Source organism: Eulemur rufifrons, chromosome 3 (assembly GCF_041146395.1).
Source record: "Eulemur rufifrons isolate Redbay chromosome 3, OSU_ERuf_1, whole genome shotgun sequence".
Classification (NCBI taxonomy): Eukaryota; Metazoa; Chordata; class Mammalia; order Primates; family Lemuridae; genus Eulemur; species Eulemur rufifrons.
In genome coordinates this window covers 83010118-83035882 of record NC_090985.1, presented here as the reverse complement: position 1 = coordinate 83035882, position 25765 = coordinate 83010118, and the positions used below count along the sequence as shown (strand labels likewise).

Here is a 25765-nt window from a genome sequence, read left to right as displayed (position 1 = left end):
TTTTTGCACAAGTGACACTCTCACCCCTTCCCTAGCTTTTGTCTTTAGGGGTCATTAAGGATCATCCAAACCCCTTGGACCTCATGTTCCTGACTTTCTATTTTATGGTATCCTTTCTTTGAGTTCGAAGAGGCTTGCTTCCAGAGCATTCCAGGATTCTATGGATTTCTGTTACTGTTTGCTTGATTTTATTTCTTATGTACTCAAATTGCAAATCAAGGTATTTAGTTATTTCAGTGACTTGCCCTATTTAAGTTAATCAATATTATCATGAATAAATATGTTCATCAGCCACTTGGCAAACCTACAGATGGAAAAACTCTACTGAGAATCAATGGAAATGATTCCATGTTTCCTTATGTAAATTTCTTTAGTAGGATGATTTAATGCTACAATTCTAACATAGCTCTTGGAGAATATTATTATATGGGCAAAAGAAATGGGATTTTACAGTCCCAAGTTTTGGGCATCACGTCCCTTTCATCTGAATACAAGGTCCAGGTCTGAAGCTACAAAGGCTCAAAATTCTAGGGTCTAAATAGGAGAGATGTGTGTCAGGCAGAAAGAGTAGGAAGAGGTACAGAAATCCTTGTGTGCAGCCCATGTGAAACCAGCTTGGGCACTGGCCCTGCCGACTTGCCTGGCTGGACTACAGGGGTGTTGCATGGAGAAAGCCTGCCCTGTGTAAGTCATTGTCCTACCTTCCCTAGTGAATCTTCCTGATCAAATGTTTCTTCCCATATCCAACCTGGGCCTGATCTACAGGCTCTCGTCCTATTGAGATTGCTGCAAAATCAAGAAAACACAACTCTTGCCAAAGAGCCTTAGGAATTATCTGGGCCACTGGTTCTCAAACTTTTTTGATCCTTCATCATTTTACACATTTAAAAATTATTATAGATCCTAAAAATCTTTTGCTTATGTGGCTGGCTTCTACCTATTGATATTTACTGGATTAGTAATCAAAACCAAGTGAAAATGTTTATTTACTAATTCATTTTTAGAATAACAATAAACTACATGTGACGATAACATTTTTAATACAAAAGAACTAAGTTTTCTGAAACATTTTAATGGGAAGGGTAGCACAGTTTTATACTTTTGTAGATCTCTTTAATATCTCACTTAATGGAAGATAACTGGATTCTCATATCTGCTTTCTACTTCAATCTACTGTGATAGGTAATTTTGGTTGAAAGTCCAGCCTCATACAGATTATATAGATATAGAAGGAAGAAGTATTTTAATGACCATTTCAAGTAATTGTGGATAGTCCTTGATATTATACTAAAACTCTGTAAATATAGTTTCTGAAAGGTTGGCTATAACATGGAATTTGAAATTATAATAATGAATTTTTAATACCCTGCAACATCAAAATTGGTCCATTGGTCTAGCAATATTTCACTTAACATAATGCCCTCCAGTTCCATCCATGTTGTTGCAAATGACAACATTTCATTTTTTATGGCTGAATAATATTTCATTGTGTGTATGTACCACATTTCTTTATCCATTGTCTCACTAATGTGTAGCAGTTAAAAAAAAATGCACTCATGGAGATAGAGAATAGAATGATGGTTACCAGAGGGTGGAAAGAGTAGTAGCGGGGGGACAGAGAGGGGTTGGTTAATGTGTACAAAAATACAGTTAGATAGAAGGAATAAAACCTAGTGTTTGGCAGCACAATAGGGCAACTATAGTTATTGTGTATTTCAAAATAGCTAAAAGAATAGAATTGGAGTGCTCCTAATGCAAAGAAATGATAAATGCTTGAAGTGATGGATATTGCAATTACCCTGATTTGATCATTACACATTGTATGCATGTGTCAAAATATCACATGTACTATAAACATGTACAACTATTATGGATTCATGATAATTAAAAATAGAAAATTTAAAAAATCCATTGATCTCTTTTGCACTCTGAAATGAGGGTTTCTTTTAATCTCATGCATAATTTGATGCTGAGTATTATGATCTTTATTTTTAAAAGGAAAATAAATGGCCAGGTGTAGAAGCTTATGCTTGTAATACTAACACTTTGGGAGGCCGAGGCACGTGGATCACTTGAGGTCAGAAGTTTGAAACCAGCCTGAGCAAGAACGAGACGCCATCTCTACAAAAAATAGAAAAATCAACTGGGCATGATGGCATGAGCCTGTAGTCCCAACTTCTAGGGAGGCTGAGGCAGGAGGATTGCTTGAGCCCAGGAGTTGGCTGTTGCAATGAGCTTTGATGATGCCACTGCACTCGAGCTGGGTGACAGACTGAGACTCCGTCTCAAAAAACAAAAGTGGGGGGTGGGGAACTAAATACAAATTTTTCCTTAGTGACAAAAAAGAGAGGTCAATATAGAGAAACTAGATGTGGCATAAAAGAGCAAGGAGATACAAGTGGCAAAGGGAATAATAGGACAAGATGAGGATAAAGGACCCCTAAACTATCATAGGAGAAAAGGAAAGAAAATCAAGGCTTTGTTTTTGGGAAAAAAATAGCATTTACGGAGCATTTCCCAAGTGCTTAGAAAGATTATCTCATTGAATCCATTCTCAAAATAGTCAGTGAGGTTGGATGTATTATTCCTGCCTCACAGAGGAGAGGAAAGGTACATGAGGATGCAGAGCCAGGAAACGTGGGACTACAGCCAGCTGCATCTGACTGACCCCACAGCTTGCAAACTTTTTTAAAAAAGTGTTTTTAAAAAATTTCAAAAATAATATACAAACTTTTTAAACAAGCAAAAAAGGTAAAAATCTTCTTGCTCCTTGTTCCCCATTTCCCTCCCATTCCATTGCTAAAAGTTAGTGATAGTCGATACAAATACCATATTTTTACCAAATGCTCATAATTGCTCCATGACCCTCTTTACCACAAGCAATGCAGGATCTCCGGGGCTGGTCCAGAGCTATGTTGGTGACAGCCAAACCAGCAAGGGAGAAGGCTGAGATGGTTTGAGATAACTAGCACCTAAGTTACGTGATTACATGTGTAATTCTGGCTCTGGCTACTTTTTGGACCTTCTTAGAGTCATGGGTTTGAAGGATTTCTCTGGATCAATTTTGATCGTTGTGGGAGAAAGAAGAAAAATACTACAAAAGGTAAACAGAATACAGAAGGAGATGAATGGAGAGTGGTGAGCGCAAAGATGCAAACACCCTGGTTGCCCACGGGTGGGTGTGTAGAAGCTCCCACAGAAGGAAGATGCAGCCAGTTGATCAGTTACAACAGGAGCCAATCTGGTACCTCCTAATGGGTTTTCCCATAATTAGAGGCTTGGTAGTGAGAAGTCAGTTATGAATTTACCTGGTTTTGTCCTTCTAATGTGACTCTGAGTTATCGTTTCAATTTTTAATATTTTTCAGAAGTGTCAGCCAAATTATGTACCTATTACCTATTAAAATGTGTTCCACTTAGTTGTTTTTTTCATGGACAGGGAATGTCTTTCTTGTTTTTAACTTTGAAGCATTTAATACCAGGAAAAAAAAAAAAACTGTGCCTGTAAAAATCTCTTTGTAAATTACAAGGGTCATTGTTGCTATCTGTTGAAGGAGCCACCAGACTAAAGTGAAATTGTAACTTGAAGCCCAGTGCAAAAGAATATGCACAAAATCAATTCAACTCCACAACCAAGAGAAATGCCTAAATGTTTCAAAATTACAGTGCCCGAAAGCATTTCTTTTAAAATATTCATCTTAGGAAGAGTCTGTAGAAGGGGATTTTTGCTCTCTTCGGGTTGAGTCACTATCACTAATAATAATGCTTTGGTCCCTCAAAAAGCCCCCTGAAGAGTGTTTTTCAATTTACTCATTTTGTTTGCTGTTTAGTGCATTTTACATTATATTCCTTAGATTGGTTTTTCCTCACCTTTTTTCTCACGGCAGTATAGCTGAATTGAAGTTAACCATAGGACATACTTCTCTTCTCCTCTTAATCCCCCGCCCCCAGTTCCCCTGCCCCAACTCCCATTTCTCAAACTCAAATCCCCAAAGGAAAATGGAGGGGGTGGGGGTGAAGGAAGGCTTTGAGATCCGTTTTTGCCCTTTAGAGCACACTCTAGTCATGGGAGACAAAGACAAGACTGGTTTAAGGTGCTTAAGGCCTCTCCCAATGGCAGCTATTCATTCACTGGGACTTACTAGAAATTGGCCTCTTTCTTCTTCTTCTTCTTCTTCTTCTTCTTCTTTTTTAAATTAATAATAACATAATTCTTGGCATTGGACATGGAGCAGAAAATTCTTGAGAAAGTTTATTTTTCTTCTCTATAAATTATAGGGTTATAAACTGGCCATTAAAATGAGTTTACAGGGTACAACACAATTCTCTGTGTCCACAGGAGTTAGGGAATAGCACCACCTCAGTGGGGGGTGGGTAGTGGCGGGAAATCTGTGAGTTTATTCCTGAAGTGCCCTGAGAGAATGTTATTATAAAAACACATATTTTAAATATTATCCTTTTAGTTGTGAAAATTTGCCCAAATTATTTTCCTGTTTATTCAATAGTGCTTGTTCTTATTTTTATTCCCTGCAAGTGAATAAAAAAGCTATTTTTCTGGTTTTCTATATTTCTGTTTGCCTACTCTCATGGGGTATTTCTTTCACAGTTGTAATTCAGGCCTCTCAAAGCTAGACCCAGTTTTAAAGACTGGAATCCTGAAATGTCCCACCCGTTTCAAGTGTCTGCTTTTGCCAAAGTGTTTTTCTCTGCTTCTGAATTTCCTTTAGCGGCCAGCATTTAGCACGCTGCTCACTGCACATTAGGTTTGCTTGAATACTCTAGTGTATTTATTCCTAAGGCAATCTTCCCACGTAGGCACTGCCATGACCCCCATTCTATAGATAAGGAAGCTGAGGCTTAGAGGGGTTAAGGCTTAAAGGACCACTAGTCCATGGCAGAGCCTGGATTTCAAGCTGGGTTCTTTAGACATTCAGGTTCTCCTTAACCAACATTACTGGACTACCTCCTTTCCTTGAAAAGGACCTCATTTGCTGGAAGCTTTGGAGACGACCTTGACAAAGATCTGGCCTCCAGCAGACACCCACCCCCAAGAAGCTGGCCACCCAAAACTCATGGCTGAAGTGCCTCTGACCGTGTTGGGGTTTCCTGCCACTAGTTACTTTGAGTTCCCTTTGACCAGAAAGTGCCTGATGCCACAGAAACTGACCAACTTAAACCCTGAGCCTGGCGTCCGCCAGCTGAACACTGGATTAGGGTTCATACCCTCCCAGGGTATGAACAAAAGCCCAAGAAAATGTTGTCAGAAAGTAGCTCTCCAGAGTTTTGGTTTGGTTTGGTTTAGTTCAAAACAGGAAGTCACACTCCCCATCTCCCTCTCATCTCCTAACTAAAACCCAGCTGCATTTTCCCTCTAGGGTCAAGAAAACTGCCTTTCAATTTTATAAAATACCGGACAGAACTCCAAATCGGGCAGTTAGGTGTTTGAGTAGTTTTATCTTTCATATTTTTCTAAATGTTCTACAAAGAGAATGTTGCTTGTTAAAAGATCAGCATCTTAAAAATTGTATTATGAGGTTTCCAAAGCAAAAATTTACCCATTTTGTAAACAAACATTGCAGTGTAAATGGAAGAATACAACACAGAAAATGAGATGGTGTACATTAAAAATGCCATATAAACATTTCAAAGAAGAAAAACACTGCTCAAATACAAATTGGCTTCATATATTAGGGTTTTATTCTGCTAGTTACACCTGAGACCTGTAGACTCTGGTGGGTGGGTTCTTGAACTACTTGCAGTTGTAGGCATTGGAGTGTGTTTTAAGCTGGAGGCGGCTTTCAATGTGTACCTGTGTGAGAGAGATTCGCACCTTTATTAGCGTGAGGCGTGAATGTCTCTCATCACACCCCTGGCCTCAAAAGACTCCTAGGGCCTTTATTAGGCCTCTAGTTATTGCCTTTCAGGGAAGTTCTGCCTGGCGAAAAACCAGAATTATAGAGATTAATAGAAATGACATTTGGAAATGCAGTGATCCAAAAGTGAACACCACCATTCCACCCACAGTGACCCAACGCCCTGCGGAGAGGAGACCAGCACCTTTCAAGTTAACTTCTACAGCCAAACCTTCTCAGTAAAAGGCACCAAAGACCACATCTTGACGCGTCCCGGGCGGGTAACACAGTTTTTACAATGCGTTTTATTATTCATAAAAAAATAAATTTATTTACATATGACATTTCCTGTGGTAGTGCAACACCTTCCCCTCGCAGGGTCCCTCGGTGCGGAACAGCCCCGGCTGCCTGCCCTGCGAGCTCCTCCGCGCGGGGAAGCACGTGGCTGGGGGGAGACGGTGTTGCGGGGTGACTAGCAGACCTTGGGGGTGGAGCCTGGTGGGGAAAGTCTGGAATCCGACCTGGGGGTGCTGCAGGGAGGAGCGGGAGGTGGAGGAGCTGGAGGCCTGAAGGAGACCTGAGCCGGGTTGGGGCGGCGGGGCTGGGGAGGCTCGAGCTTGGAAGGGGAGGCGATGGACTGAAACCGGATTAGAAGGGGGCGGGGGGGTGGCGGGGAGCTTGGGAAGGACACCGCAGCAGGGAGGCTGAATGGCCCAGAGCGCTCCGGGCAAAAACCGGCTCGAGTGGTCTCGGAAGTGTGACTGCACCCTGCCCTGCGCGCCGCGGGCATCGTTCCCCCGCTAGGATACAAACCTCGCCCAGACAGACCATCTCCCCTCTTTGCAACTTAAAACCGTGCCCGACGTACATCTCACGTCCAGACTTCTGTCTTTACAGCGGATCGAGCGCGCACACTAACCACTGTGAAAGCCCTGTGTGCCCTGCGGAGTGGGGCCACCACGTATATGACCGATCTGGCTTGGCCTGGAAACTAAGATCCTAGGTGATGTGACGCTGGGCTCAGATGGCAGCCGAGAGCTCGTCTCAGAGCTAAAGCCCGAGGCTGGGTCTTGGTGAGCGCTCTCCACACAAACGGAGGCTCTTTCTGGAGAGGCAAAGCGTCGCCCAGACCCGTGGCAATGGTAGCCGGGGGCGCTCTGCGGTGACAGCCACGCATCATCGTGTTCACAGTACCAGGGAAAGGGGAAGGGTCTAGGAGACTCCAATGGAAACTTCTTCCCATCTCACGCCGTCTCCCTTCTCTCCGTGGCCCCCAAACACACGCGCTTAACGAATAATCCCATCCAGTGAGTTCGAGTCCGATTTAAGCGGTGGTTCCACACAGTCTGCTGGCTGCGGAAACTTCTTTGGTGTCAGAATCTGGTCGTCCGGAGACCACGAATGGCCATGTCTGTAAAAAACCAAAAGGAGTGTCAGATATTAGAGGAGAAACGACCGACCGTCTCAAACCGAAACCGATTTCCTAAGTGAACCCTAGATCTCCCTGGCTTTGAGCAGCTCAGATTTTATCAGCGTTCTGGGAACTTGCCTGTCTTCTCTCTGAGCTAGGATTTTAATTTTACCGGATGTTGATAATGGGAAACCAGCGGTGTCCGTTCACATTTCCTCCTGGACTTTGCCTGCATGATAATTAGGTGAAACTTGTATGAATTTGGGATTTTGTCATTTAATTCTCTTCCCCCTAAAACACACACACACACACACACACACACACACACTCACCCACTGCAAGTAGCAACTGGGCTTGGATAGGATCTTTCCCAAGCCGGGAGTGTTGGCAGGTCAGAGAGGGACTTTCCAGACAAATCCCGTCTGGGAAAACTTGCTATCCTGCAGCAATTTAAAAAATCCACAGGCGCTTTTATAGAGCTTGGCCCTCCCTCCTTGTTTAAGAAAGTATGGCTTGCTGATTCAAACCTGCCACTCTTAGCTAGAAAATGTTGGGTGAGGGAGATTTGCCATTCTGCAATCGGGCAGTAGATTCAGTTGGAACCAAGATTTGCTCCGGAAGCAGGATATTAGCCGATGGCTGTCACTGGGCGAAGCACCATGCACAATGATCGGAATGATGCAAACACAGAAGGGTGGATAATTCTTCTCCAGGAAAATGGCTGGCCCCTCCCTTGATTTGGGAGAAACTAAAATGGCCTTCTCGTCCCGCGTCCCAGAGCCCCCACCCCTTTCGGATTATTCCCAGCGGGCTGACGATACCCGGAGCCCAGGAGCTCCCTGGGCATCTACTGGCCCTCGCCGGGATTCTCCGCGCCGCGCCCCTACCAGGTTCACCGGGTGCACGTAGCCGTTCTCATAGCGGTCCTCCTGCAACAGCTGCCGCAGGTGCGCGATGTAACTGGAGGCCAGCCGGAGCGTATCCAGCTTGGAGAGTTTGGTGTCGGGGGGCACCCAGGGCAGGCTGGTCTTGAGTCTGGAGAAGGCTTTGCTCAGGACGCGCATCCGGGCGCGCTCGCGGGCGTTGGCCGCGTTCCGCTGGGACTGCTTGCACTCGGCGGCCGAGCCCTTGGGCGGGAGGGGCTTCTTGCCACCACCGCCTGCTCCGCCACCTGCGCCGCCGCACCCAGCCGCACGGGGCCGCTTCCTCTTGCAGCCTCCTGCGCCGCCCGCTGCGCCCAGAGCGCACTGCTCCTCCTCGCCGTCGGGGTCCTCCTCCTCCGCAGACGAGTTGTCACTGGGCGAGGCGTAGCTGCACTCGGTGCCGCGGAGGGGCGGCCTCTTGGAGGCGGGGATCGGGTACTCCCGCTGCAGCCCCCGCATCTCCATCTCCTCCGGGTCGCTCACCGAACCCGTGGACATCTCCTGGTTCCCTGCGCCCACGCGCGCCCGCTTTCCTCCCCCCTGGCCAGTCTCGCCGTTTCCGCCTTCCGCTCCTTGGCGGAGGCGGAGGGAAGGGAGAGCTCCGAGAAGGACTGCAGACCTGAGTCCAGAGGCGCGAACTCGAGGTGGGCGGTGAGAGCGAACGCGCCCGGCCACTGACCCCGCAGAGCGCGGACCAGAAGTTGGCGCCCAAGTCCCAGCTCTGAGCGCACAGCCGTGAGCTGCGCCTTTTGACAAGACTATTTATCTGTACTCCTTGGAACAAACCACCCCGGGCAAAGAAGAGGGAGTTGGAAAGGGGGGCAAGAGGTGGGGCAGGGGCGTGGAAGGGGTGGGGACCGCTTTTCTGCGTGCAGAGGAGCGGTTGGTGGGGGCAGGGGAAGGGGACGTCTCTGCAGAACCGAGATTTGGGCCCGAGGCCCGACCGACCTTCAGGACGTCAGCGCAGGATAAGTGTGCGTTGAGGGAGTGAGGGGGAAGATCTTGTTCCTACCCACCCTATTTCCACCCCCTCATCTTAGCAGTGGCGAAGATTGCCAGGCTCCTAGCGACGCCAGGATCGCGACCTCTGCTTCTCTCCCAGTCTTCTCGGCAGAACTCAGTTCGTCACTCATAATGTGCGATTGTCTGTCCGAGGCTTGCCCGACAGAAAAGAAAAAGTAAAACAAGCAAATGCCCAACAGTCACCTCTCATTTTCCTCCTTCTTTTCCTTTAATACAGCTTTATAATTTTAAAGCACTTTTATCTACAATACTTCGTTTCACCGTCAAATAACTTCTGTAACTTAAATGTTATTATTTCCACTTTGCAGAACTTGAAGCTGAGCCTTGTAGATAGACGTTAAGTAAAGGACTCAAACGCACCAGGCTGGTAAGTAGAAACAAGATTCCAAATCCATGTTTAGAAATCCCGACAGTGTTCCAGTCTGCCACATGCCTCCCGGCCACACACGCCACAGGATGTTGTATCTGGTATTTTCCCCTATGTTGAGAGTTCGTGGTTTTGTTTCTAATACCACGATGGGATCTTGCCTCACGCTTTGAGTTATGGTGCAGGGAGTCCATAAGCTGTTTTAGATTGTGTACTGAAGCAGCTTCTGGCTGCAGAATGCTAAGTTAGCACAATGGTCCAAAGTAAAAAAAAAAAAAAAAAAAAAAACAAAGCAGCACCCAGAATTATCATGTCCCATTCCAACCAAAAATAAAACACCCTGCCTCCCCCACAAAGGAAACAAAACAAAATTGCGGTCTCATCTATTCCTAACTTGAAGGCCCTTGCAATTCGTGGTCAGGGGATGAGTGCTTTGTTATGGAAACGGGCACCAATGGCCAGCGACTGAGCTGTGTGGCAGTCACTGTACTTGTGAATAGTTCACTGAATAATAAAACCCCTGTGACGTTGGGGTATGGTTATTCCGTTTTACAGTGAGGAAACTGAGTCTTCACACCCTGCTGGCTTAGGTGTTCACTTGACCTTTCCACGAAAGTCCACGGGCTCCCAAGCTGAGCGAGGTGCAAGGGGACCGATGTGCACTCAGTCCAGGGCAGAGCTGGCAGAAACCGCTGGGTCCGCCTCCCTCCTCTGGTTCCTACAGCAGAACAAATGCGCCCTGCTCAGTGCCTGAAGTGCTGCAACAGGTGGCTGGCCCGGGCTGACTTCATCACTCAGGCATCATTCCACCTTCATCTCCCAGGCCAAGCCTCCCTCAGGGGGGATGTTTCACACAGCCCCTCCCGCTCGCCCGCATTTGCAAAGGTTTTCTCTCTGCACATTTTGTCTTTTGGTTGGGAGTGGGGGTGGGGACAGGCTCATTCTGGGACAAGCTGAGTAAGAAGATCGCTAGCTCTCAGTTCTCTCCGGGCTGAGGAAATGCAGGGAATATTTTAGACAGAGCGTGGAAATCAGACTTGGAGCACTTGAACTTGAACTTGACTCTAGGGTGCTTTGCCAGGCAAAGGAGGAAAGAGAGACAAGGGAGAGTAAAAACGCTGTAAGGGGGAGGTCCCAGGCTAGCTTTTTGCATCGCCTATTGATGACTTGAAGCTATCAGTATAAATACATAGTCTCACACATTAGGGGCAGGCATATAGGTTTTTAAAATCCGAATTGTTTATACAGGTGCAGAACAAAGTCTTTCTTTAGAAAAGATTAATGGTGGGGAGGGCGCTAGATTTCTCTAAACAGTCGCAAAAACTGTACCCAGCCTTAACTCTAAGGGGGTCATGGCCAGTTTCTTTTTTTCTTGAAGGAACTGCGTGACCCCAACAATTCGGGTTTATTTTTCATAGCACTTGCCCCCTCCTCCCTTTCTTCTTTCTCTCTCTTTCTCCTCCCTCCTCCTTCCCTCTCTTTCTCTCCTCCCTCCCTCCTCCTTTCCTCCCTCTCTCTATTCTCTATGAGAAAATCAGCTATTTTCTTTTGCTTTTGTTTTGTTGTTTATTTTTCATTTCAGTTTTCCTCCATTTCTTTGTAGCTATATATTTTTTGCTTTTTTTCAAGTTGCAGACTTTTAATGAAGATTCGGAAATGTATCTTATATACATTTCATATTAGCATGTAACTGCTTTAATATGTTTGTAATATCTGACATATCTTTACATTTTCAAAGCATCTTTACTTTTCCTTCTCCTTGGAGAATTACAACAGCCCCTTGAGATTAACAGTGTAAATATAACTATCTCTTTTGAAAGCCCAGGTTTTTTTTTTTCATTGTTTTGACAAATTACTACACACCACAAATGAATCATAAAGCCTTTATTTTTGTATTTAAAAAAGCACATTCAAATTAATTCCTCTTTTCATATGCTTCACAAACTTTAAATTTGTAACAGGTATTTACCATTGTTTATTGTGTCCATGGATGGTCTTTAAATTCTTTAGCAATATTTTTTGTAAATATGCGATGGGGTAGGAGGGGTTAATGTTACATTATAAAACAAAAATTAGTATCTTTAATAATATCATTCTGGATAATATCATTACTGGATGTATGACTTTTGGCAATTTGCTTTTTTTGAGACTCAGTTTCCCAATCTATAAAATGATTTATCTTTTTGTGAGGAAGAGAAAGTATGTGAGCAATTGGTGAGGTAAGAACCTGGAATGTGGGAGAAGATCAGTAAATGCTAGTTATGATCACTATGAATTGCCCTGCCCTGCACTACACAGCTAGTAAGTGTCACAACCAGGGACTGAGCCAGGTTTTGGACTCCAGGGCTTGTTCTGGGTTTCAGATGGCACCAGACTGTTCCATTTGCTTTGACTGCGGGCTTCTAGGGTTTAAAGTGCCCATTGGACAATCTTTCTCGCAGTTGCCATAGGGGACCTCACTGAGGAAAAAATGGGTGGTACTTCATTAGAAACGTCCTTTTCTTCCCCCAAGTTCTCTCACCATAAATTTGCAGCACTTCTCTAAGCCTTACTTTCCTCATTGGAATAAAGGGAATAAAACAGCTAAATTGGAGTTGCCGAAAGGATTAAATGAAATTGTGGTGTATGTGGAAGCAGCATGTTCAGGTGGAACACAGAAAGGTGCCTAATAGGTGAAAATATTTAAAAATGAAGTTTGTTGGTTTTTTTGTTTTTTTAAGGGACAATGTAGTGGGATGATAATTACAGACATAGAAAAAAAGATGTTCATTGCCACTTCCGTCCTCCAGTCCTCCAACTGTGTAGTAAGTACTGGGTGAGAAAGTCTAGTGTCAGTGTCGGGCAGGTCAGGTGGGCTTAGGGTTTAGGAGAGCAAGGGCTTCTTCTGTACTTGGTGAAGGCCACATCAAAACCACATAGTGAGTAGGTGCTTAAGAAATAGTCTTAGGCCGGGCGCGGTGGCTCACGCCTGTAATCCTAGCACTCTTGGGAGGCCAAGGCGGGTAGATCGTTTGAGCTCAGGAGTTCAAGACCAGCCTGAGCAAGAGTGAGACCCCGTCTCTACTAAAAATAGAAAGAAATTATATGGACAACTAAAAATATAAACAGAAAAAATTAGCCGGGCATGGTGGCACATGCCTGTAGTCCCAGCTACTCGGGAGACTGAGGCAGGAGGATCGCTTGAGCCCAGGAGTTTGAGGTTGCTGTGAGCGAGGCTGATGCCATGGCACTCTAGCCTGGGCAACAGAGTGAGACTCTGTCTCAAAAAAAAAAAAGAAATAGTCTTGACTGGGCACGGTGGCTCACGCCTGCAATCCTAGCACTTTGGGAGGCTGAGACAGGCGGATTGTTTGAGCTCAGGAGTTCGAGACCAGCCTGAGCAACAGCGAGACCCGTCTCTACTAAAAATAGAAAGAAATTATCTGGCCAACTAATTTTTTATATATATATATATATATATATATATATAAAGTTAGCCGGGCATGATGGCACATGCCTGTAGTCCCAGCTACTCGGAGGCTGAGGCAGTAGGATTGCTTGAGTTCAGGTGTTTGAGGTTGCTGTGAGCTAGGCTGATGCCACAACACTCTAGCCCTGGCAACAGCGTGAGACTCTGTCTCAAAAAAAAAAAAAAAAAAAAGGAAACAATCTTGGGTTGGGAATGTATTTGATTGGATAGACACCCCCACATAGCACTTTCCTAGTGATGTCTCTTCCCACAGCATCCTGATGCCCTGCACTATCCTGTTGCCTGGAGGCATTGCACAAACCTTTGGGCAATTAATTGCCTGTACCTTTGATCTAGAGAAACAAAGAATCTAGATGAGCAATGGCCAATATGGAAACCACTAGCTGCCAAGTGAGACTATCCAGCACTTGAAATGCAGCTAGTGGTGTACATAGTGTAAAATACACACTGGACAGTGCAGATTTAATATGAATACATGAATGTAAAATATTAATATCTCATTAATATTTGTAAGTGTTAATTATATGTCAAACTATCATTTTGGATATATTAGGTTAAATGAGATATGTTACTAAAAATAATTTCACTTTTTAGTGAAACAAGCTCGCTGGTGCAGATAGCACACATTACATCCCATTTGCTCTCACTTCTCCCTGTCATCAGACCTGCATCTCACCACGTGTACCCAACCTTGTATAGATAGCCCTCTGCACCCCAGATTACACTGAGAAACACTTCCTGTTGGGATTTCCACAGCCCTTTGCCACGGAAACCTTCTTCCCAAGAGGCATTGGACTTGATTCCCCAAGGCTAGGCAGGCTGCCCTGAAGCCAGGGATACAGTGCCCCAGTATTTGGGCCTTTTGGAGCAACCCTAGGGTTAGAGTATGACATCCAGGTCAGGAAGATGAAGGCTTCTGTTCAGTGGTGGGTCAGTCATGTTATGTGGTGTGTGAATCTTGTTGTTTGCTGGTCATGTGGTCACAGGTAGGGCTCAAGGTTAGGTCGGAATAGTCCAAGGCCAGGGATCTACTTCCCTTATCTATATAAAGCCTTGGGCCCTGCTCCAGGTGAGGCCACAGCCTGGACACTTCAAATTTGCAGAGGATAAAGGTAACAAAGCCAGGATTGAGAATGAAAAATGGGGCTAGGGTGCGGGGAGGGAAAGTGCAAACGACTCAGCAGAGACCTGATTTTTCTCTGCCTTTCAGGAGAGAGGAAAAAAATCCTCAGTGATTGTCCTTACAACTAAAAATGCAGGTGGCTTCAGAAATAAGTGTTTTTTAAAACAATATCTCTAGATTTGGGGGAGCAGATGCTGAGAGGCTTAACTGCCCTGGGAGCCCCAAATTCCAGCTGGAACCCTCTTGTCTCCTGCAAAATGACTTTGCAAAATGACTTGGATTAACTTAGAATAGAAGCCTAGCTTTCAGAAAGAAAAGGCCCTGTAGTGAGGGCTTCTGGAAGAGGCCTGTCTGCAGAATCTGACACTGAACAATGTTGGAAATCCTGAAGGATGTTGGAGAATCCTAGCTCTGGTCTGGGTTAGAGCTGTGGCTCTGGGTCTAAGAACAAGCTTATTTGAAAAAAACAAAAAACAAAACAAACAAAAAAAAAACACCTTGGAGGCAGTCTTTCGCTCTTAAGCAGAAGCTAAGAAAGTTCTGTCTCATGGGATTTCCCCTTTTTAAGTACTTTTGATTTTATTGGCAATACTTAGAAGTGTGAAAATACTCTGTTACTGAGAAACAGCCCTTGAAATTGTAGCCCACAGCTCTGGTCTCCAGGGTCTGGTCCCAAGCCTTGTTTCACTGTGGAGTTCATCTGGGAGAGAAATGTCATCCTACCATGTGGCGTGTTCTGGACAGAGCCCCTTTGGCTGTGAACATTAGGAGCCCTCTGCATTTATCAGCTGAGGGGCCTCAGGCCACTTACCCTCTTGGAGCTCGTTTCTCTGTGTGTAGCCCATGGAAGTTGCCAGAGTCAAAAGAGACTGCCTGCTTGTAGACTCCGGTGGGAACTGTAGAACATTGTTATCAGGTCAGTTATGAAGTACTGTTCCTCTTCTCTCTCTCTCTCTCTCTCTCTCCCTCACTCTCTCTCGTAGGAGCTCATTCCTTCCCTGCCCCCTCCCTCAGCAGTGGGCCTTGCTCAGAGTACTCTCATTTTAGCAGCTCCCCACCCCAGCCCCACTCCAACTAAATGCCTCCTGGTGCCAGAAGGAAGTTCTCATGTAATAGATACTTTGTGGCGTCCGAGGACAAGGATTCTGTACTGGTTGTCAAGCAATTCCTTAACCAACTCATCTGTAAAAGAGAAGTTGAGCTTATTTACATATGACCTTTGTTTCCCTAGTCCCAAGCCCCTCTGACCTCCAATTCTAAAATGAGCTCTAACAGATGATCAGAACAGGGAGGGTATTTTGGGAAATGTGCCCACTTTTTCTTGATGTTTTCTTTTTCCTTTGGCTTATTTGTGCTGCTCTTTCCAATTAGCAGAAAAAAAAAACAAACAAACAAGCAAATAAACAAAAAAAACCCTGCTACATTCCTCTTTAGGTTTCAATCTCAAAGGAGAACTCCTTGAGAATATTGGAAACAGAACGAGTTAAGGAATTCTCATGCCTTGTTTCATCATTCACCCCTACTCCTTCTTAGATTGCCACCTTTAAACAACTTCCTTTAGGAAAGAGAGGGACAAAATTAAAATGGATAAGAAACAAATAAAAAGACCGAACTGTAAGCTCAATGAAGGCAGAGACTGTGTCTTGTTCATATGGGTATCCCTAATGTCTAGCAGCTCATGAACTACCTAAATATTTGATGATTTGAAAATATTCACAAACACATGAACACAATCTAATCTGTAACCATAATTAATGGGAGACAGGCACTCAACCAATTATTTGTCCTTCATTTAACCAGCTTGATTAATTCCTGTGTATTGTAACCCACACTCAGCACTTACAGGGCCTCTATTACATTTCTCATTGACCAAACGGACTTCTAAAGAATATTTCCTGTTTTCAAATGTAGCTTATATATCTATCTACTTGTCATACACTGTGTTTGTCACAACCCCCAGAGTTATTCTAAATAACTTAAGAATTACTTTTATTACAAACATCCCAGCAGCACTATTTTCTCCTTATGAAAATAAAATAGTGCTTTAAATACCATTTGTTACTTTTTTTTTCCTGATTGAAAACAATTCAGAATTTTGGTAAAAGTTCAGGGGATCACAGACCTACAGAGCAGAGATTAAAAAGAAAAAAGAGCCAAGTGTAGAGCCCTCTAACAGCCCACACATCTGATGGGTGAACAGAGAAGGGGAATTCAGAGAAAGGCGGTAATCAGAGAGGTGAGAGGAAAACCAAGAGAGTAGTGTTATTGAAAGCAAGGGAGTACTTTCAGGAAATAATGGGTGGGGACTTCCAGTTGAGATGGTCTAGTAAGACCATATCTTGAAGCTTCCCCATGTGCTGCTCCAAGCACATAGCAATGAGAGCTAAAATGTAAAAATACAAAAACTGAAAAGATGCAGCCATGTTCAAAAGCAGGGAAAATGTCTCTGTGGACCGGGAATGTAACCAAAAGTGACTACTGAGTGGGGCCAAAACTCCTGCCCACTCCTGTGGGCCTGCTCCCACAGGAGCACCTAGGCGTTGAGTTCCTGTGCAGATAAGGGAACAAAGTGATCCCATGTGTGGAGGGAGACTGACCCAGGTGATTAGTTAAATGAGGATGCTGGAGCAAGTAAGGAAGCAAAGCTAAGCAAGCCCAGCCAGGCAAGGATATTGGCTCTGCGACTGAGTCAGTTTCCATTAATTTTTTCTCTTCATTATGGGTCACATGTTCCTGCCTCTTTGCATGCCTGGTAACTTTTGGTTGGATGCTAGACATTATGAATTTTGCCTATTGGATGCTGGGTATTTTTGTAGTTCCATAAATATGATTGATCTTTTTTTTTTTGTGATGCACTTAAGTTACTTGGAAATAGTGATCCTTTTGGGTCTTCCTTTTAAGATGTGTAGAAGGAATCAGAGCAGTGCTCATTTTAGGGCTAATTATTCCCCATTACTGAGGCAAGACTCTTCTGAGCACTCAACCCATTGCCCTGTGAACATGAAATTTGCCAGTCTGGCCGGAGCAGATATTATTCCTGGCTCTGTGGGAGTACCTGACAGTCTTCCCTTTCGTCTTTTTTGGTACTTCTTCCTTCAGCCTCTGGGAGTTTCCTCACATGCTCATGCTGCTTGGTTGAATACTCCAGGGGGACTCTCTGCAGATTTCTAGTTTCTCTCTCTGTGAACCTCTCCTCTGTGTTACCCTGTCCCACAAATTCTACTTGCCTGGGTCTCCCCAGTCTCTCAGCTCTGTCTTCGTAACTCAGGGAGTCTGTCTGGCTCCTCCTGGGTCCCCCCTTTCTGCTCCGCAGCCTGGAAACCATCACGGCGATAGCTGGTTCCCATTCCTCAGTGTCTCCTGCCCTTCATTGCCTTATGTCCAATGTTTTAAGAACCACTGCTTTATACACTTTGTCTGCTTTAGGGTTGTTTCAGGTGGGTGGGTAAGTCTCACCCCTGTTACTCAGTCTTGGGCACAAGTAGAGGTCTTTGGAATGGCACCTTAACAGGAAACTTTTAGTTTGTTTTATTTTTGTTTTGTTTTTAAGGGTGAGAGTGGCTTAAGCATGCTTGTATTTTGAGAGGAAGACACTGGAGAAGAGGAAGAGATTAAATATATTAAAAATATGGGGAAGAGACTAAGGATATTAAAATATGGGGAAAATATTAAAAATATAGGAGTAGTGATGGACCAAAATCCCACAGGAGGTAGAAGGAGATGAGTTAGCTTTGAAGAAGAGAAGATACATCTCTTTTCCTGAAAGGAGAGGAAAATAAATAGTGTGGGATGTCATTGTAGATCAGTAGAGATTTGTGGGAAGTGAAAGAAGTTAGCCCCTGATGGTCTCTGTTTTTTAAGTGGAAGGTAAATTTATGTTATCTATCTAGAATGAATGGGTAGGCATGAGCTATTAGGATCAACAGAAATGGGAATTGTGGAGAGTAACCATTCTGGAGAATATAGGGGCTGAATCAGGGTAAGGAAAAGCATTTGAAAACAGTGTTAAGGGCTCTGATGAAGTTGACTGATTAGCACTATGCCCATTAACAAATGTGAAGTTGTGGAGCACAGTGGTTTAAAAGTAGTGGTTTTCAGTTAGAAACAGTTGAATCTTAGTAGGATTATCTGTTTACATCTTTGATGACAAGAACTTGCAAGGATGAGATATTAACGGGTTCATTAGGTTTTGATGAGGTAAAGAAGCAATTTAGGAACATGGAATTCAGGGGAGATACTCTTAGAGATTTAGATGGTGCTTCTGTTGGGGGCCCGTGGTATGCAAGAGGGAGGCAAAATGAAGGTATCCTTTTATTTTATCTTTTCAGGGTAAGTAAAGGCAGAAGGATTTGCAAAGACATAATACCAGTATGTTGCACAAATCTTGAGGTGTTATTGACATAGAATACAATGTGGAAGAATCTATATATTTCTCATATTTTTCAATTGTGTCTTGGCTGTGTAAAATGGACTTAAGACCAAAATACCTGAATGCATACACACAGACATAAATGCAAACTATTCTTCAAAATTCAACCTGGAGGTATTAGAAGATTTCTTGTAACATGTCCCACAGCCATTTGGAACACAGCACATTCTGGGTCTTTTAAATCAATAATAAACCTCTGATTTCTCAGTGTTAGCTACGGGGCACTCATTGGCATGTGATGTATAGTTTAACAAGGGCAAAAAGGTAGAGTAGTTCAAAATGCATCCCTGCCTTGTGCCCTTATTTTATCACTCTAAAATTCAGTGTCCCCCACAATTTACTTACAAAGGTATTGAGGCTAAGAGAGGTGAAATCTCTTGCTGAAAGTTAAAAAGATAGTTGAAGGGGAACTCGAATGTCCAGAATATGAATCTAACACTCTTGTTACCATATGATGGTTAATTTTATGTCAGTTTGCCTAGATAGTTGTGCAAATGTTATTCCAGATGTTTCTGTGGAGGATTTTTTTTTAAATATGAGATTAACATTTAATCACTAGACTTGGAGTAAAATAAATTGTTCTCCATAATGTGGTGAGCCTCATCCAATCAGTTGAAGGCTTTGATAGAAAAAGACTGACCTTCCAAGAAGAGAGAATTCTGCCAGCAGACTGCCTTCAGACTAGAACTGCAGCTCTTCCCTGGGCCTCCAGCTTGCCGGTCTGCCCTGAAGTTTAAACTTGCCACACTCCACAGTGGTGTGGGCCAATTCTTTAGACTAAATATCTCTTTCTCTCTCCCTCCCTGCGTGCTTCTCTCTCTCTTTCTCTCTCTCTCACAAACACACACACACTCACACCCTATTCATTGTGTTTCTCTAGAGATCCTGACTAATGCAATGCTCTGGACAAAGAATGTTAAATTTAGTAAGCAGGAGAAAGTGCAATGCCAGGCACTTTGTGCTTAAGTCAAGAGTATTTAAATTAGAAAAAGGGATAGCGAATATCCTAGTTCTTAGTACTCATTTTAAAAGTCATGGAAAAATGAGTCTGGCCAGGAAGGAAAATGCCATAAGTAACTATAAAAGATCAACACATTGACTTTTTATGTTTCGTTTTAATATTGTGCTACTTAGTTGAAAAATATGAATTTTAATTACAAATTTTTCTTCACATTGCTTGGATGGATGTAACCACTGAATCTTTTTTTCATTGAAGTATAATTCTCATACCATAAAATTCATGCTTTAAAAATGTGCAATTAAGTGGTTTTTAAGCATATTCAAAAAGTTGTGCAATGATTACCACTGTATATTCCTGAACATTTGTATCATTCCCAAACCAAACCCCATAACCATTAGCAGTCACTCCCCATTTCCCCCTCTCCTGCAGCCCCTGGAAACCAGTAATTTTTCTGTCTCTGCAGATTTGTCTGTTCTGGTCATACTACACACATGAAATCATATAATTCCATTTAAAAGCCTTCCATATAATCAGCCATAGGCCTTTTATGCCTATCTTCTTTTACTAAGCATAATGTTTTTTTCAAGGTTTGTCCATGTTTTAGCATTTATTAGTACTTTATTTTTATATGACTGAGTGATATCTCATTGTATGTATATATCACATTTTGTTTATCCATTCATCAATTTATGGACATTTGATGTTTCTGGTCTTTGGCTATGATGAATAATGCTGCTGTGAATATTCATGTACAAGTTTTTGTATGAACAAATGTTTTCAAGTATCTTGGCATATACCTAGGAGTGGAAATGCTAGGTCATATAGTAACTCTGTGGTTAACTTTTTGAGAATCTATCACATTGTTTTCCAAAGTGGCTGCACCATAACATTCCCAGCAGCAATGTAGGAAGGTTTCAATTTCTCCACATCCTTACCAACACTTGTTAATTGTTCTCTGTTTTGATTATAATTATCCTACTGGTGTGAAGTGGTATCTTATTGTGTTTTTTATTTCCATTTTCTTGATGACTAATGATGTTCAGCATCTTTTTACTTGTTGGAAATTTGTGTATCCTCTTTGAAGAAATATATAAGTCCTGTTGGAGACCAGCCTGGACAACATAGTGAGACCCTGTCTCTAAAAATAAAACTTAGCTGGGCATGGTGGCATGTATGTGTAGTCCCAGCTACTTGGAAGGCTGGGATGGGAGGATCACTTGTGCCCAGGAGTTTGAGGTTCAGGGTTACAGTGAGCTGTGATGACACCACTGCACTCCAGCCTGAGCAACAGAATAAGATTCTGTCTCTAAAAAATAAAAATCCAGAAATAGACAAAATTCCTTTGTCTGGTTTTCAATTAGGTTTTTGGCTTTTGTTGTTGAGTTGTAAATGTTCTTTATTATTCTCAATACTAGACCCTTATCAGATATGTGATTTGCACATGGTTTCCACCATGCTGTGGGTTGTCTTTTTATTTTTTTGATATTGTCCTTTGAAGCAAAAAGTTTTTAATTTTGGTGAAGTACAATACATCTGTTTTTTCATTGGTTGCTTAGGCTTTGGGTCTCATGTCTATGGAACCATTGTCTAATTCATGATTGCAAAGATTTACCCCTATGTTTTCTTCTAAAAGAGTCTTATAGTTTTAGCTTTTACATCCAGATCTATGTCAATTTTGAGTAGATTTTTGTGTTTGGTATGAGCTAGGAATCCAACTTTATTCTTTTGCATGTGAATATTCAATACCATTTGTTGACAAGACTGGTCTTTCTCCCATTGGATTGTTTTGTTATTCTTATCAAAGATTAATTGACCACACATGTATGGATTCTCAATGTTATTCCATTGATCTGTATGTCTATTCTTATAACAGTATCATGAAACCTTGATTATTGTAGCTTGTAGTAAATTTTGAAATTGGGATTCTTTTTCAAGATTGTTTTAGCTATTCTGTGCCCCTTGATTTTCCATGTGAATTTTATGATCAGTTGTCAATTTCTCAAAAAACCCTGCTGGGATTTTGATATGAATTACATTGAATCTGTACATCAACTTGGGAGAATATTGCCATCTTAACAGTATTAAGTTTTCTGATCCATAAACATGGGATGTCTTTCCTCTCATTTAGTTATTCTTTAATGTCTTTCAAAAATGCTTTGTAGCTTTTTGAGTATAACTTTTGCACTTCAGTTGTTAAATTTATTCTTATTTTATTTTTATGGATGCTATAGTAAATGAAATTGTTTTCTTAATTTTCTTTTTCATTGTCCATTGCTAGCATATAGAAATACAATTGATTTTTTTGCATATTAATCTTATACACAGCAACTTTTCTGAACTAATTTATTAATTCTAATAGTTTTTTAATGAATTCCTTAGGATTTTCTCTAAAAATAATATCATCTGCAAATAGAAATAGTTTTACTTCTTCCTTTCTAATTTGGATGATTTTACTTCCTTTTCTTAACTAATTTTTGTAGTTAGAACTCAAGTACAATGTTGAATAGAAAGGGCAAGAGTGTACACCCTTCTCTTGTTCCTGATGTTAGGGGAGAAACATTTATTCTTTCACCAATAAGTATGATGTTAAGCTGTGGGATTTTTATAGATGTCCTTTGTCAGATTGAGAAAGTATCATTCAATTCCTAGTTTGCTTAATGCTTTCATCATGAAGGGCTGTTGAATTTTGCCATATGTTTTTTTCTACATCTAATAAGTATGTGGTTTTAATCCTTTATTCTCTTGAAATAGTACATTACATAAATTGGCTTGTGAATGTTAAATCAATCTTACATTCCTGGAATAAATCTCTCATTAGGTCATGATACATAATCATTTTTATATCTTGCTAGATTTGGTTTGTTAGCATTGTATCAAGGGTATTTAGATTCACAAGAGATACTAGTTTTCTTGTGATACCTTGTCTTGTTTTGGTATTAGGATAATACTGGCATCTTAAAATGAGTTGGGAAGTGTTCCCTCTCCTTTTGTTTTTTGGAAAAGTTTGTGAAGGATAATATTAATTGCTTTTTGAATTTTTTAATAGAATTCACCAGCATATTGATGGGCTTTTCTCTGTCAGAATTTTTTTTTTGATTACAAATTCAGAAATTTTATTTCTTCTTGAGTTATTTTTGGTAGTTTGCATCTTTGTCTGAATTTGTTCATTGTATTATATCTAGATTGTCTTATTTATTGGCATACAATTATTACATAGTATCTCCCTATGTTCTTTTTATTTCTGTAAGTTTAGTAGTAATGTTTCCTCTTTAATTTCTGATTTTAGTAATTTGAGTCCTATCTCTTTTGATTTTGGTCAGTCTAGCTAAAGGTTTATTAATTTTGTTGATCTTTTCAAAAAGCTAACTTTTGATTTTGTTTATTTTTTCTATTTTTGTGTTCTCTGTATTATTATTTTTTTCATTTTAATCATTATTCTCTTCCTTCTGCTTGCAATTGGTTTAGTTTGCTCTTCTTTTTCTGGTTCATTAAGGTGGAAGGTTAGGTTACTAATATGAGGTCCATCTTCTTTTATTTGCTTTCTCTTTTAAGGAATTTATTTCATACCTATTATACCACACAACATGTCATTTCAAACCCTGACATAAAACTCGCTAATGAGATAAAGCAAGGACAAAAGAATTTATGTTATTAGAAACAAGATACACCATCACTTATACTCTTCAAATATTATTGCAGTTTAATGTTCATAATTTGATAATGCTTTTATGAAATAATCTACAGACAACTGGTTTCAACAGACAATTAATACTTTTACTCAGATATGATGGTCATAATTGTTTATGAGGTATAAATTTTCTTTAAAACTTTATTGTATAATACTCATAACATAAAATTTACCATCTTAACCGTTTATAAGTGTACAATCCCGTGGTATTAAATACATTCATAATGTACAACCATCACCACCGTCCATCTCCATGACTCTTGTCATCTTGTAAAACTGAAATTCTGTATCCAACAAACAATAATTCCTTCTTACTCCCTCCGCAGCCCCTAGCAACCACCATTCTATTTTCTGTCTCTGTGATTTTGACTACTCTAACATCTCATGTAAGTGGAATCATGCAGTATTTGTCTTTTTGTGACTGACTTTCTCACTTAGCATAATGTCCTCAAGGTTCACCCACATTGCAGCATATATCAGAATTTCCTTTCTTTTTAAGGCTGGATAATATTCCATTGTTTGTATAGCTCATGTTTTGCTTATTCATTCATCTGTTGATGGATACTTGGGTTGCTTGCATGTTTTAGCTATTGTGAATAGTGCTGCTATGAACATGGACGTACAAATATCCCTTTAAGACCCTCTTTCAATTCTTTTGGTTAAATACCCAGGAGTGGAATTGCTGCAGTCATATGATAGCTATAGTTTTAATTTTTTGAAGAACTGCTATACCATTTTCCACAGTGCTGCATCATTGCACATTCCCACCAACAGTGTACATGGGTTCTAATTCCTCCACATCTTTGCCATTGTTGTTTTCTGCTTCAAAAAAAAAAAAAAATACACATATATACTGGCCATCTTCATGGATATGAAGTGGTATGTCACTGTAGTTTTTATTTGTACTTCTCTAATTATTAGTGATATTGAGCATCTTTTCCTGTCCTTACTGGCCATTTGTATAACTTCTTTAGAGAAATGTCTATTCAAGTTCTTTGCCCATTTTTGATTCAGTTGATTGTTCTGTTCTTCATTTTAGGAGTTCTCTATATATCCTGGATTTCAATCCCTTATTAGATATATGATTTGAAAATATTTTCTCTCATTCTATGGGTTTTCTTTTTACTCTGTTGACAGTGTCTTTTGGTGCACATAATTTTTAAATTGTCATGAAGTCCAGTTTATCTATTTTTTCACTTGTTGCCAGTGCCTTTGGTGCCATAACCTAGAAATCTAATCTGCCAAATATAATGTTGTGAAGCTTTTTCCCTGTGATTTCTTCTAAGAGTTTTATAGTTTTAGGTCTTACATTTAGGCATTTGATCCATTTTTGAGTTAATTTTTGTATATGGTGTGCAGTAAGTGTCCAACATCATTATTTTACATGTGGATATCCAGTTTTCCCAGCACCACTTGTTGAAAAGACTGTCCTTTCCTCATTGAATTGTCTTGGTACCCATGTCAAAATCATATGATCATATGTGTGAGGGTTTATTTCTGGGCTTTTTATACTATTTCATTGGTCTATATGTCTGTCTTTATGTCAATGCCACACTGTTTTGAGTACTGTAACTTTGGAGTAAGTTATGAAGTCAGGGAGTAGGCACCCTCCAGCTTTGTTCTTTTTCAAGATTGTTTTGGCTATTCAGGGTCCCTTGAGATTCAATATGAATTTTTGAATGGGCTTTTCTATTTCTACCAAAAACATCATTGGGATTTTGATAAGAATTGCACTGAATCTGTAGATCGCTTTGGGAAATATTGCCATCAAAACATTAAGTTTTCTAATCTGGGATTAGAAATGCATCAGGATACATTTAGCATCCTGAAATTGTAACACTCTAATTTGAATTTATACCTGCTTAACTTCAATATCATATACAAACTCTGCTACTTTAATGCCTCCACCCCACCCGTTTTGGTTGTCAATGTCAGAAAATTACAATTTTATACATTGTATGCCAAAGAAACATGAAATAGTAATTCTTTGAAATGCATTTGTCTCTTAAATTAGGTATAAAACAAAAGGTGGATTTACAAAACAAAGTTACGACAATACTAGCTTTTAGGCCAATGATTTTTTTTTTAAATATTTTAGTCTCTTAAATCATATAGAAAATAAAAAGTGTATTTAAAAACCATTGTTATAATAACAGTAACTTTTGTAATTGTCCATGTATTTACCTTTATTGAGATCTTTATTACTTTATACAGATTCTAGTTTCTATGTAGTGTACTTTCATTTCAGCCTGCAGGACTCCCTTGAGCATTTCGTGCAGAACAGGTCTAGTGGTAACAACTCCCTGATATGATTCAAATGTGCACCCCACGTTTCATGTGTTACAAACTCAATCCCCAATTTGTCAGTATTGAAAGTTGGGGCCTTTAAGAGGTGATTAGATCATGAAGGCTCTGCTCTCAAGGATGGATTAATCCATTAATGGATTAATAAATTAGTGGGTTAATAGATTAATGAGTTCTCATGACAGTGGAACTAGCGGCTTTATGAGAAGAGGAAGA

The 25765-nt window shown here is 41.2% G+C and overlaps 1 protein-coding gene across 1 annotated transcript; it reads right to left on the bottom strand.

Moving 5' to 3' along the window:
* Positions 1-7175: 7175 nt before the first annotated feature.
* Positions 7176-8901, bottom strand: MSC (musculin). Its single transcript, XM_069466370.1, has 2 exons — positions 8150-8901; positions 7176-7262 (listed from the first exon to the last, which is right to left on the bottom strand). The coding sequence occupies exons 1-2, from the start codon at positions 8681-8683 to the stop codon at positions 7176-7178; spliced, it is 621 nt and encodes a 206-aa protein (XP_069322471.1). The 5' UTR covers positions 8684-8901.
* Positions 8902-25765: the final 16864 nt, after the last annotated feature.

Excerpts from the sequence above, each read along its gene's own strand:
- MSC (XM_069466370.1), bottom strand. The coding sequence starts at position 8,683 with ATGTCCACGGGTTCGGTGAGCGACCCGGAGGAGATGGAGATGCGGGGG. Across the intron at positions 7,263-8,149 it reads ACGTGCACCCGGTGAACCTG|ACATGGCCATTCGTGGTCTC; the intron begins GTAGGGGCGCGG and ends GGTTTTTTACAG.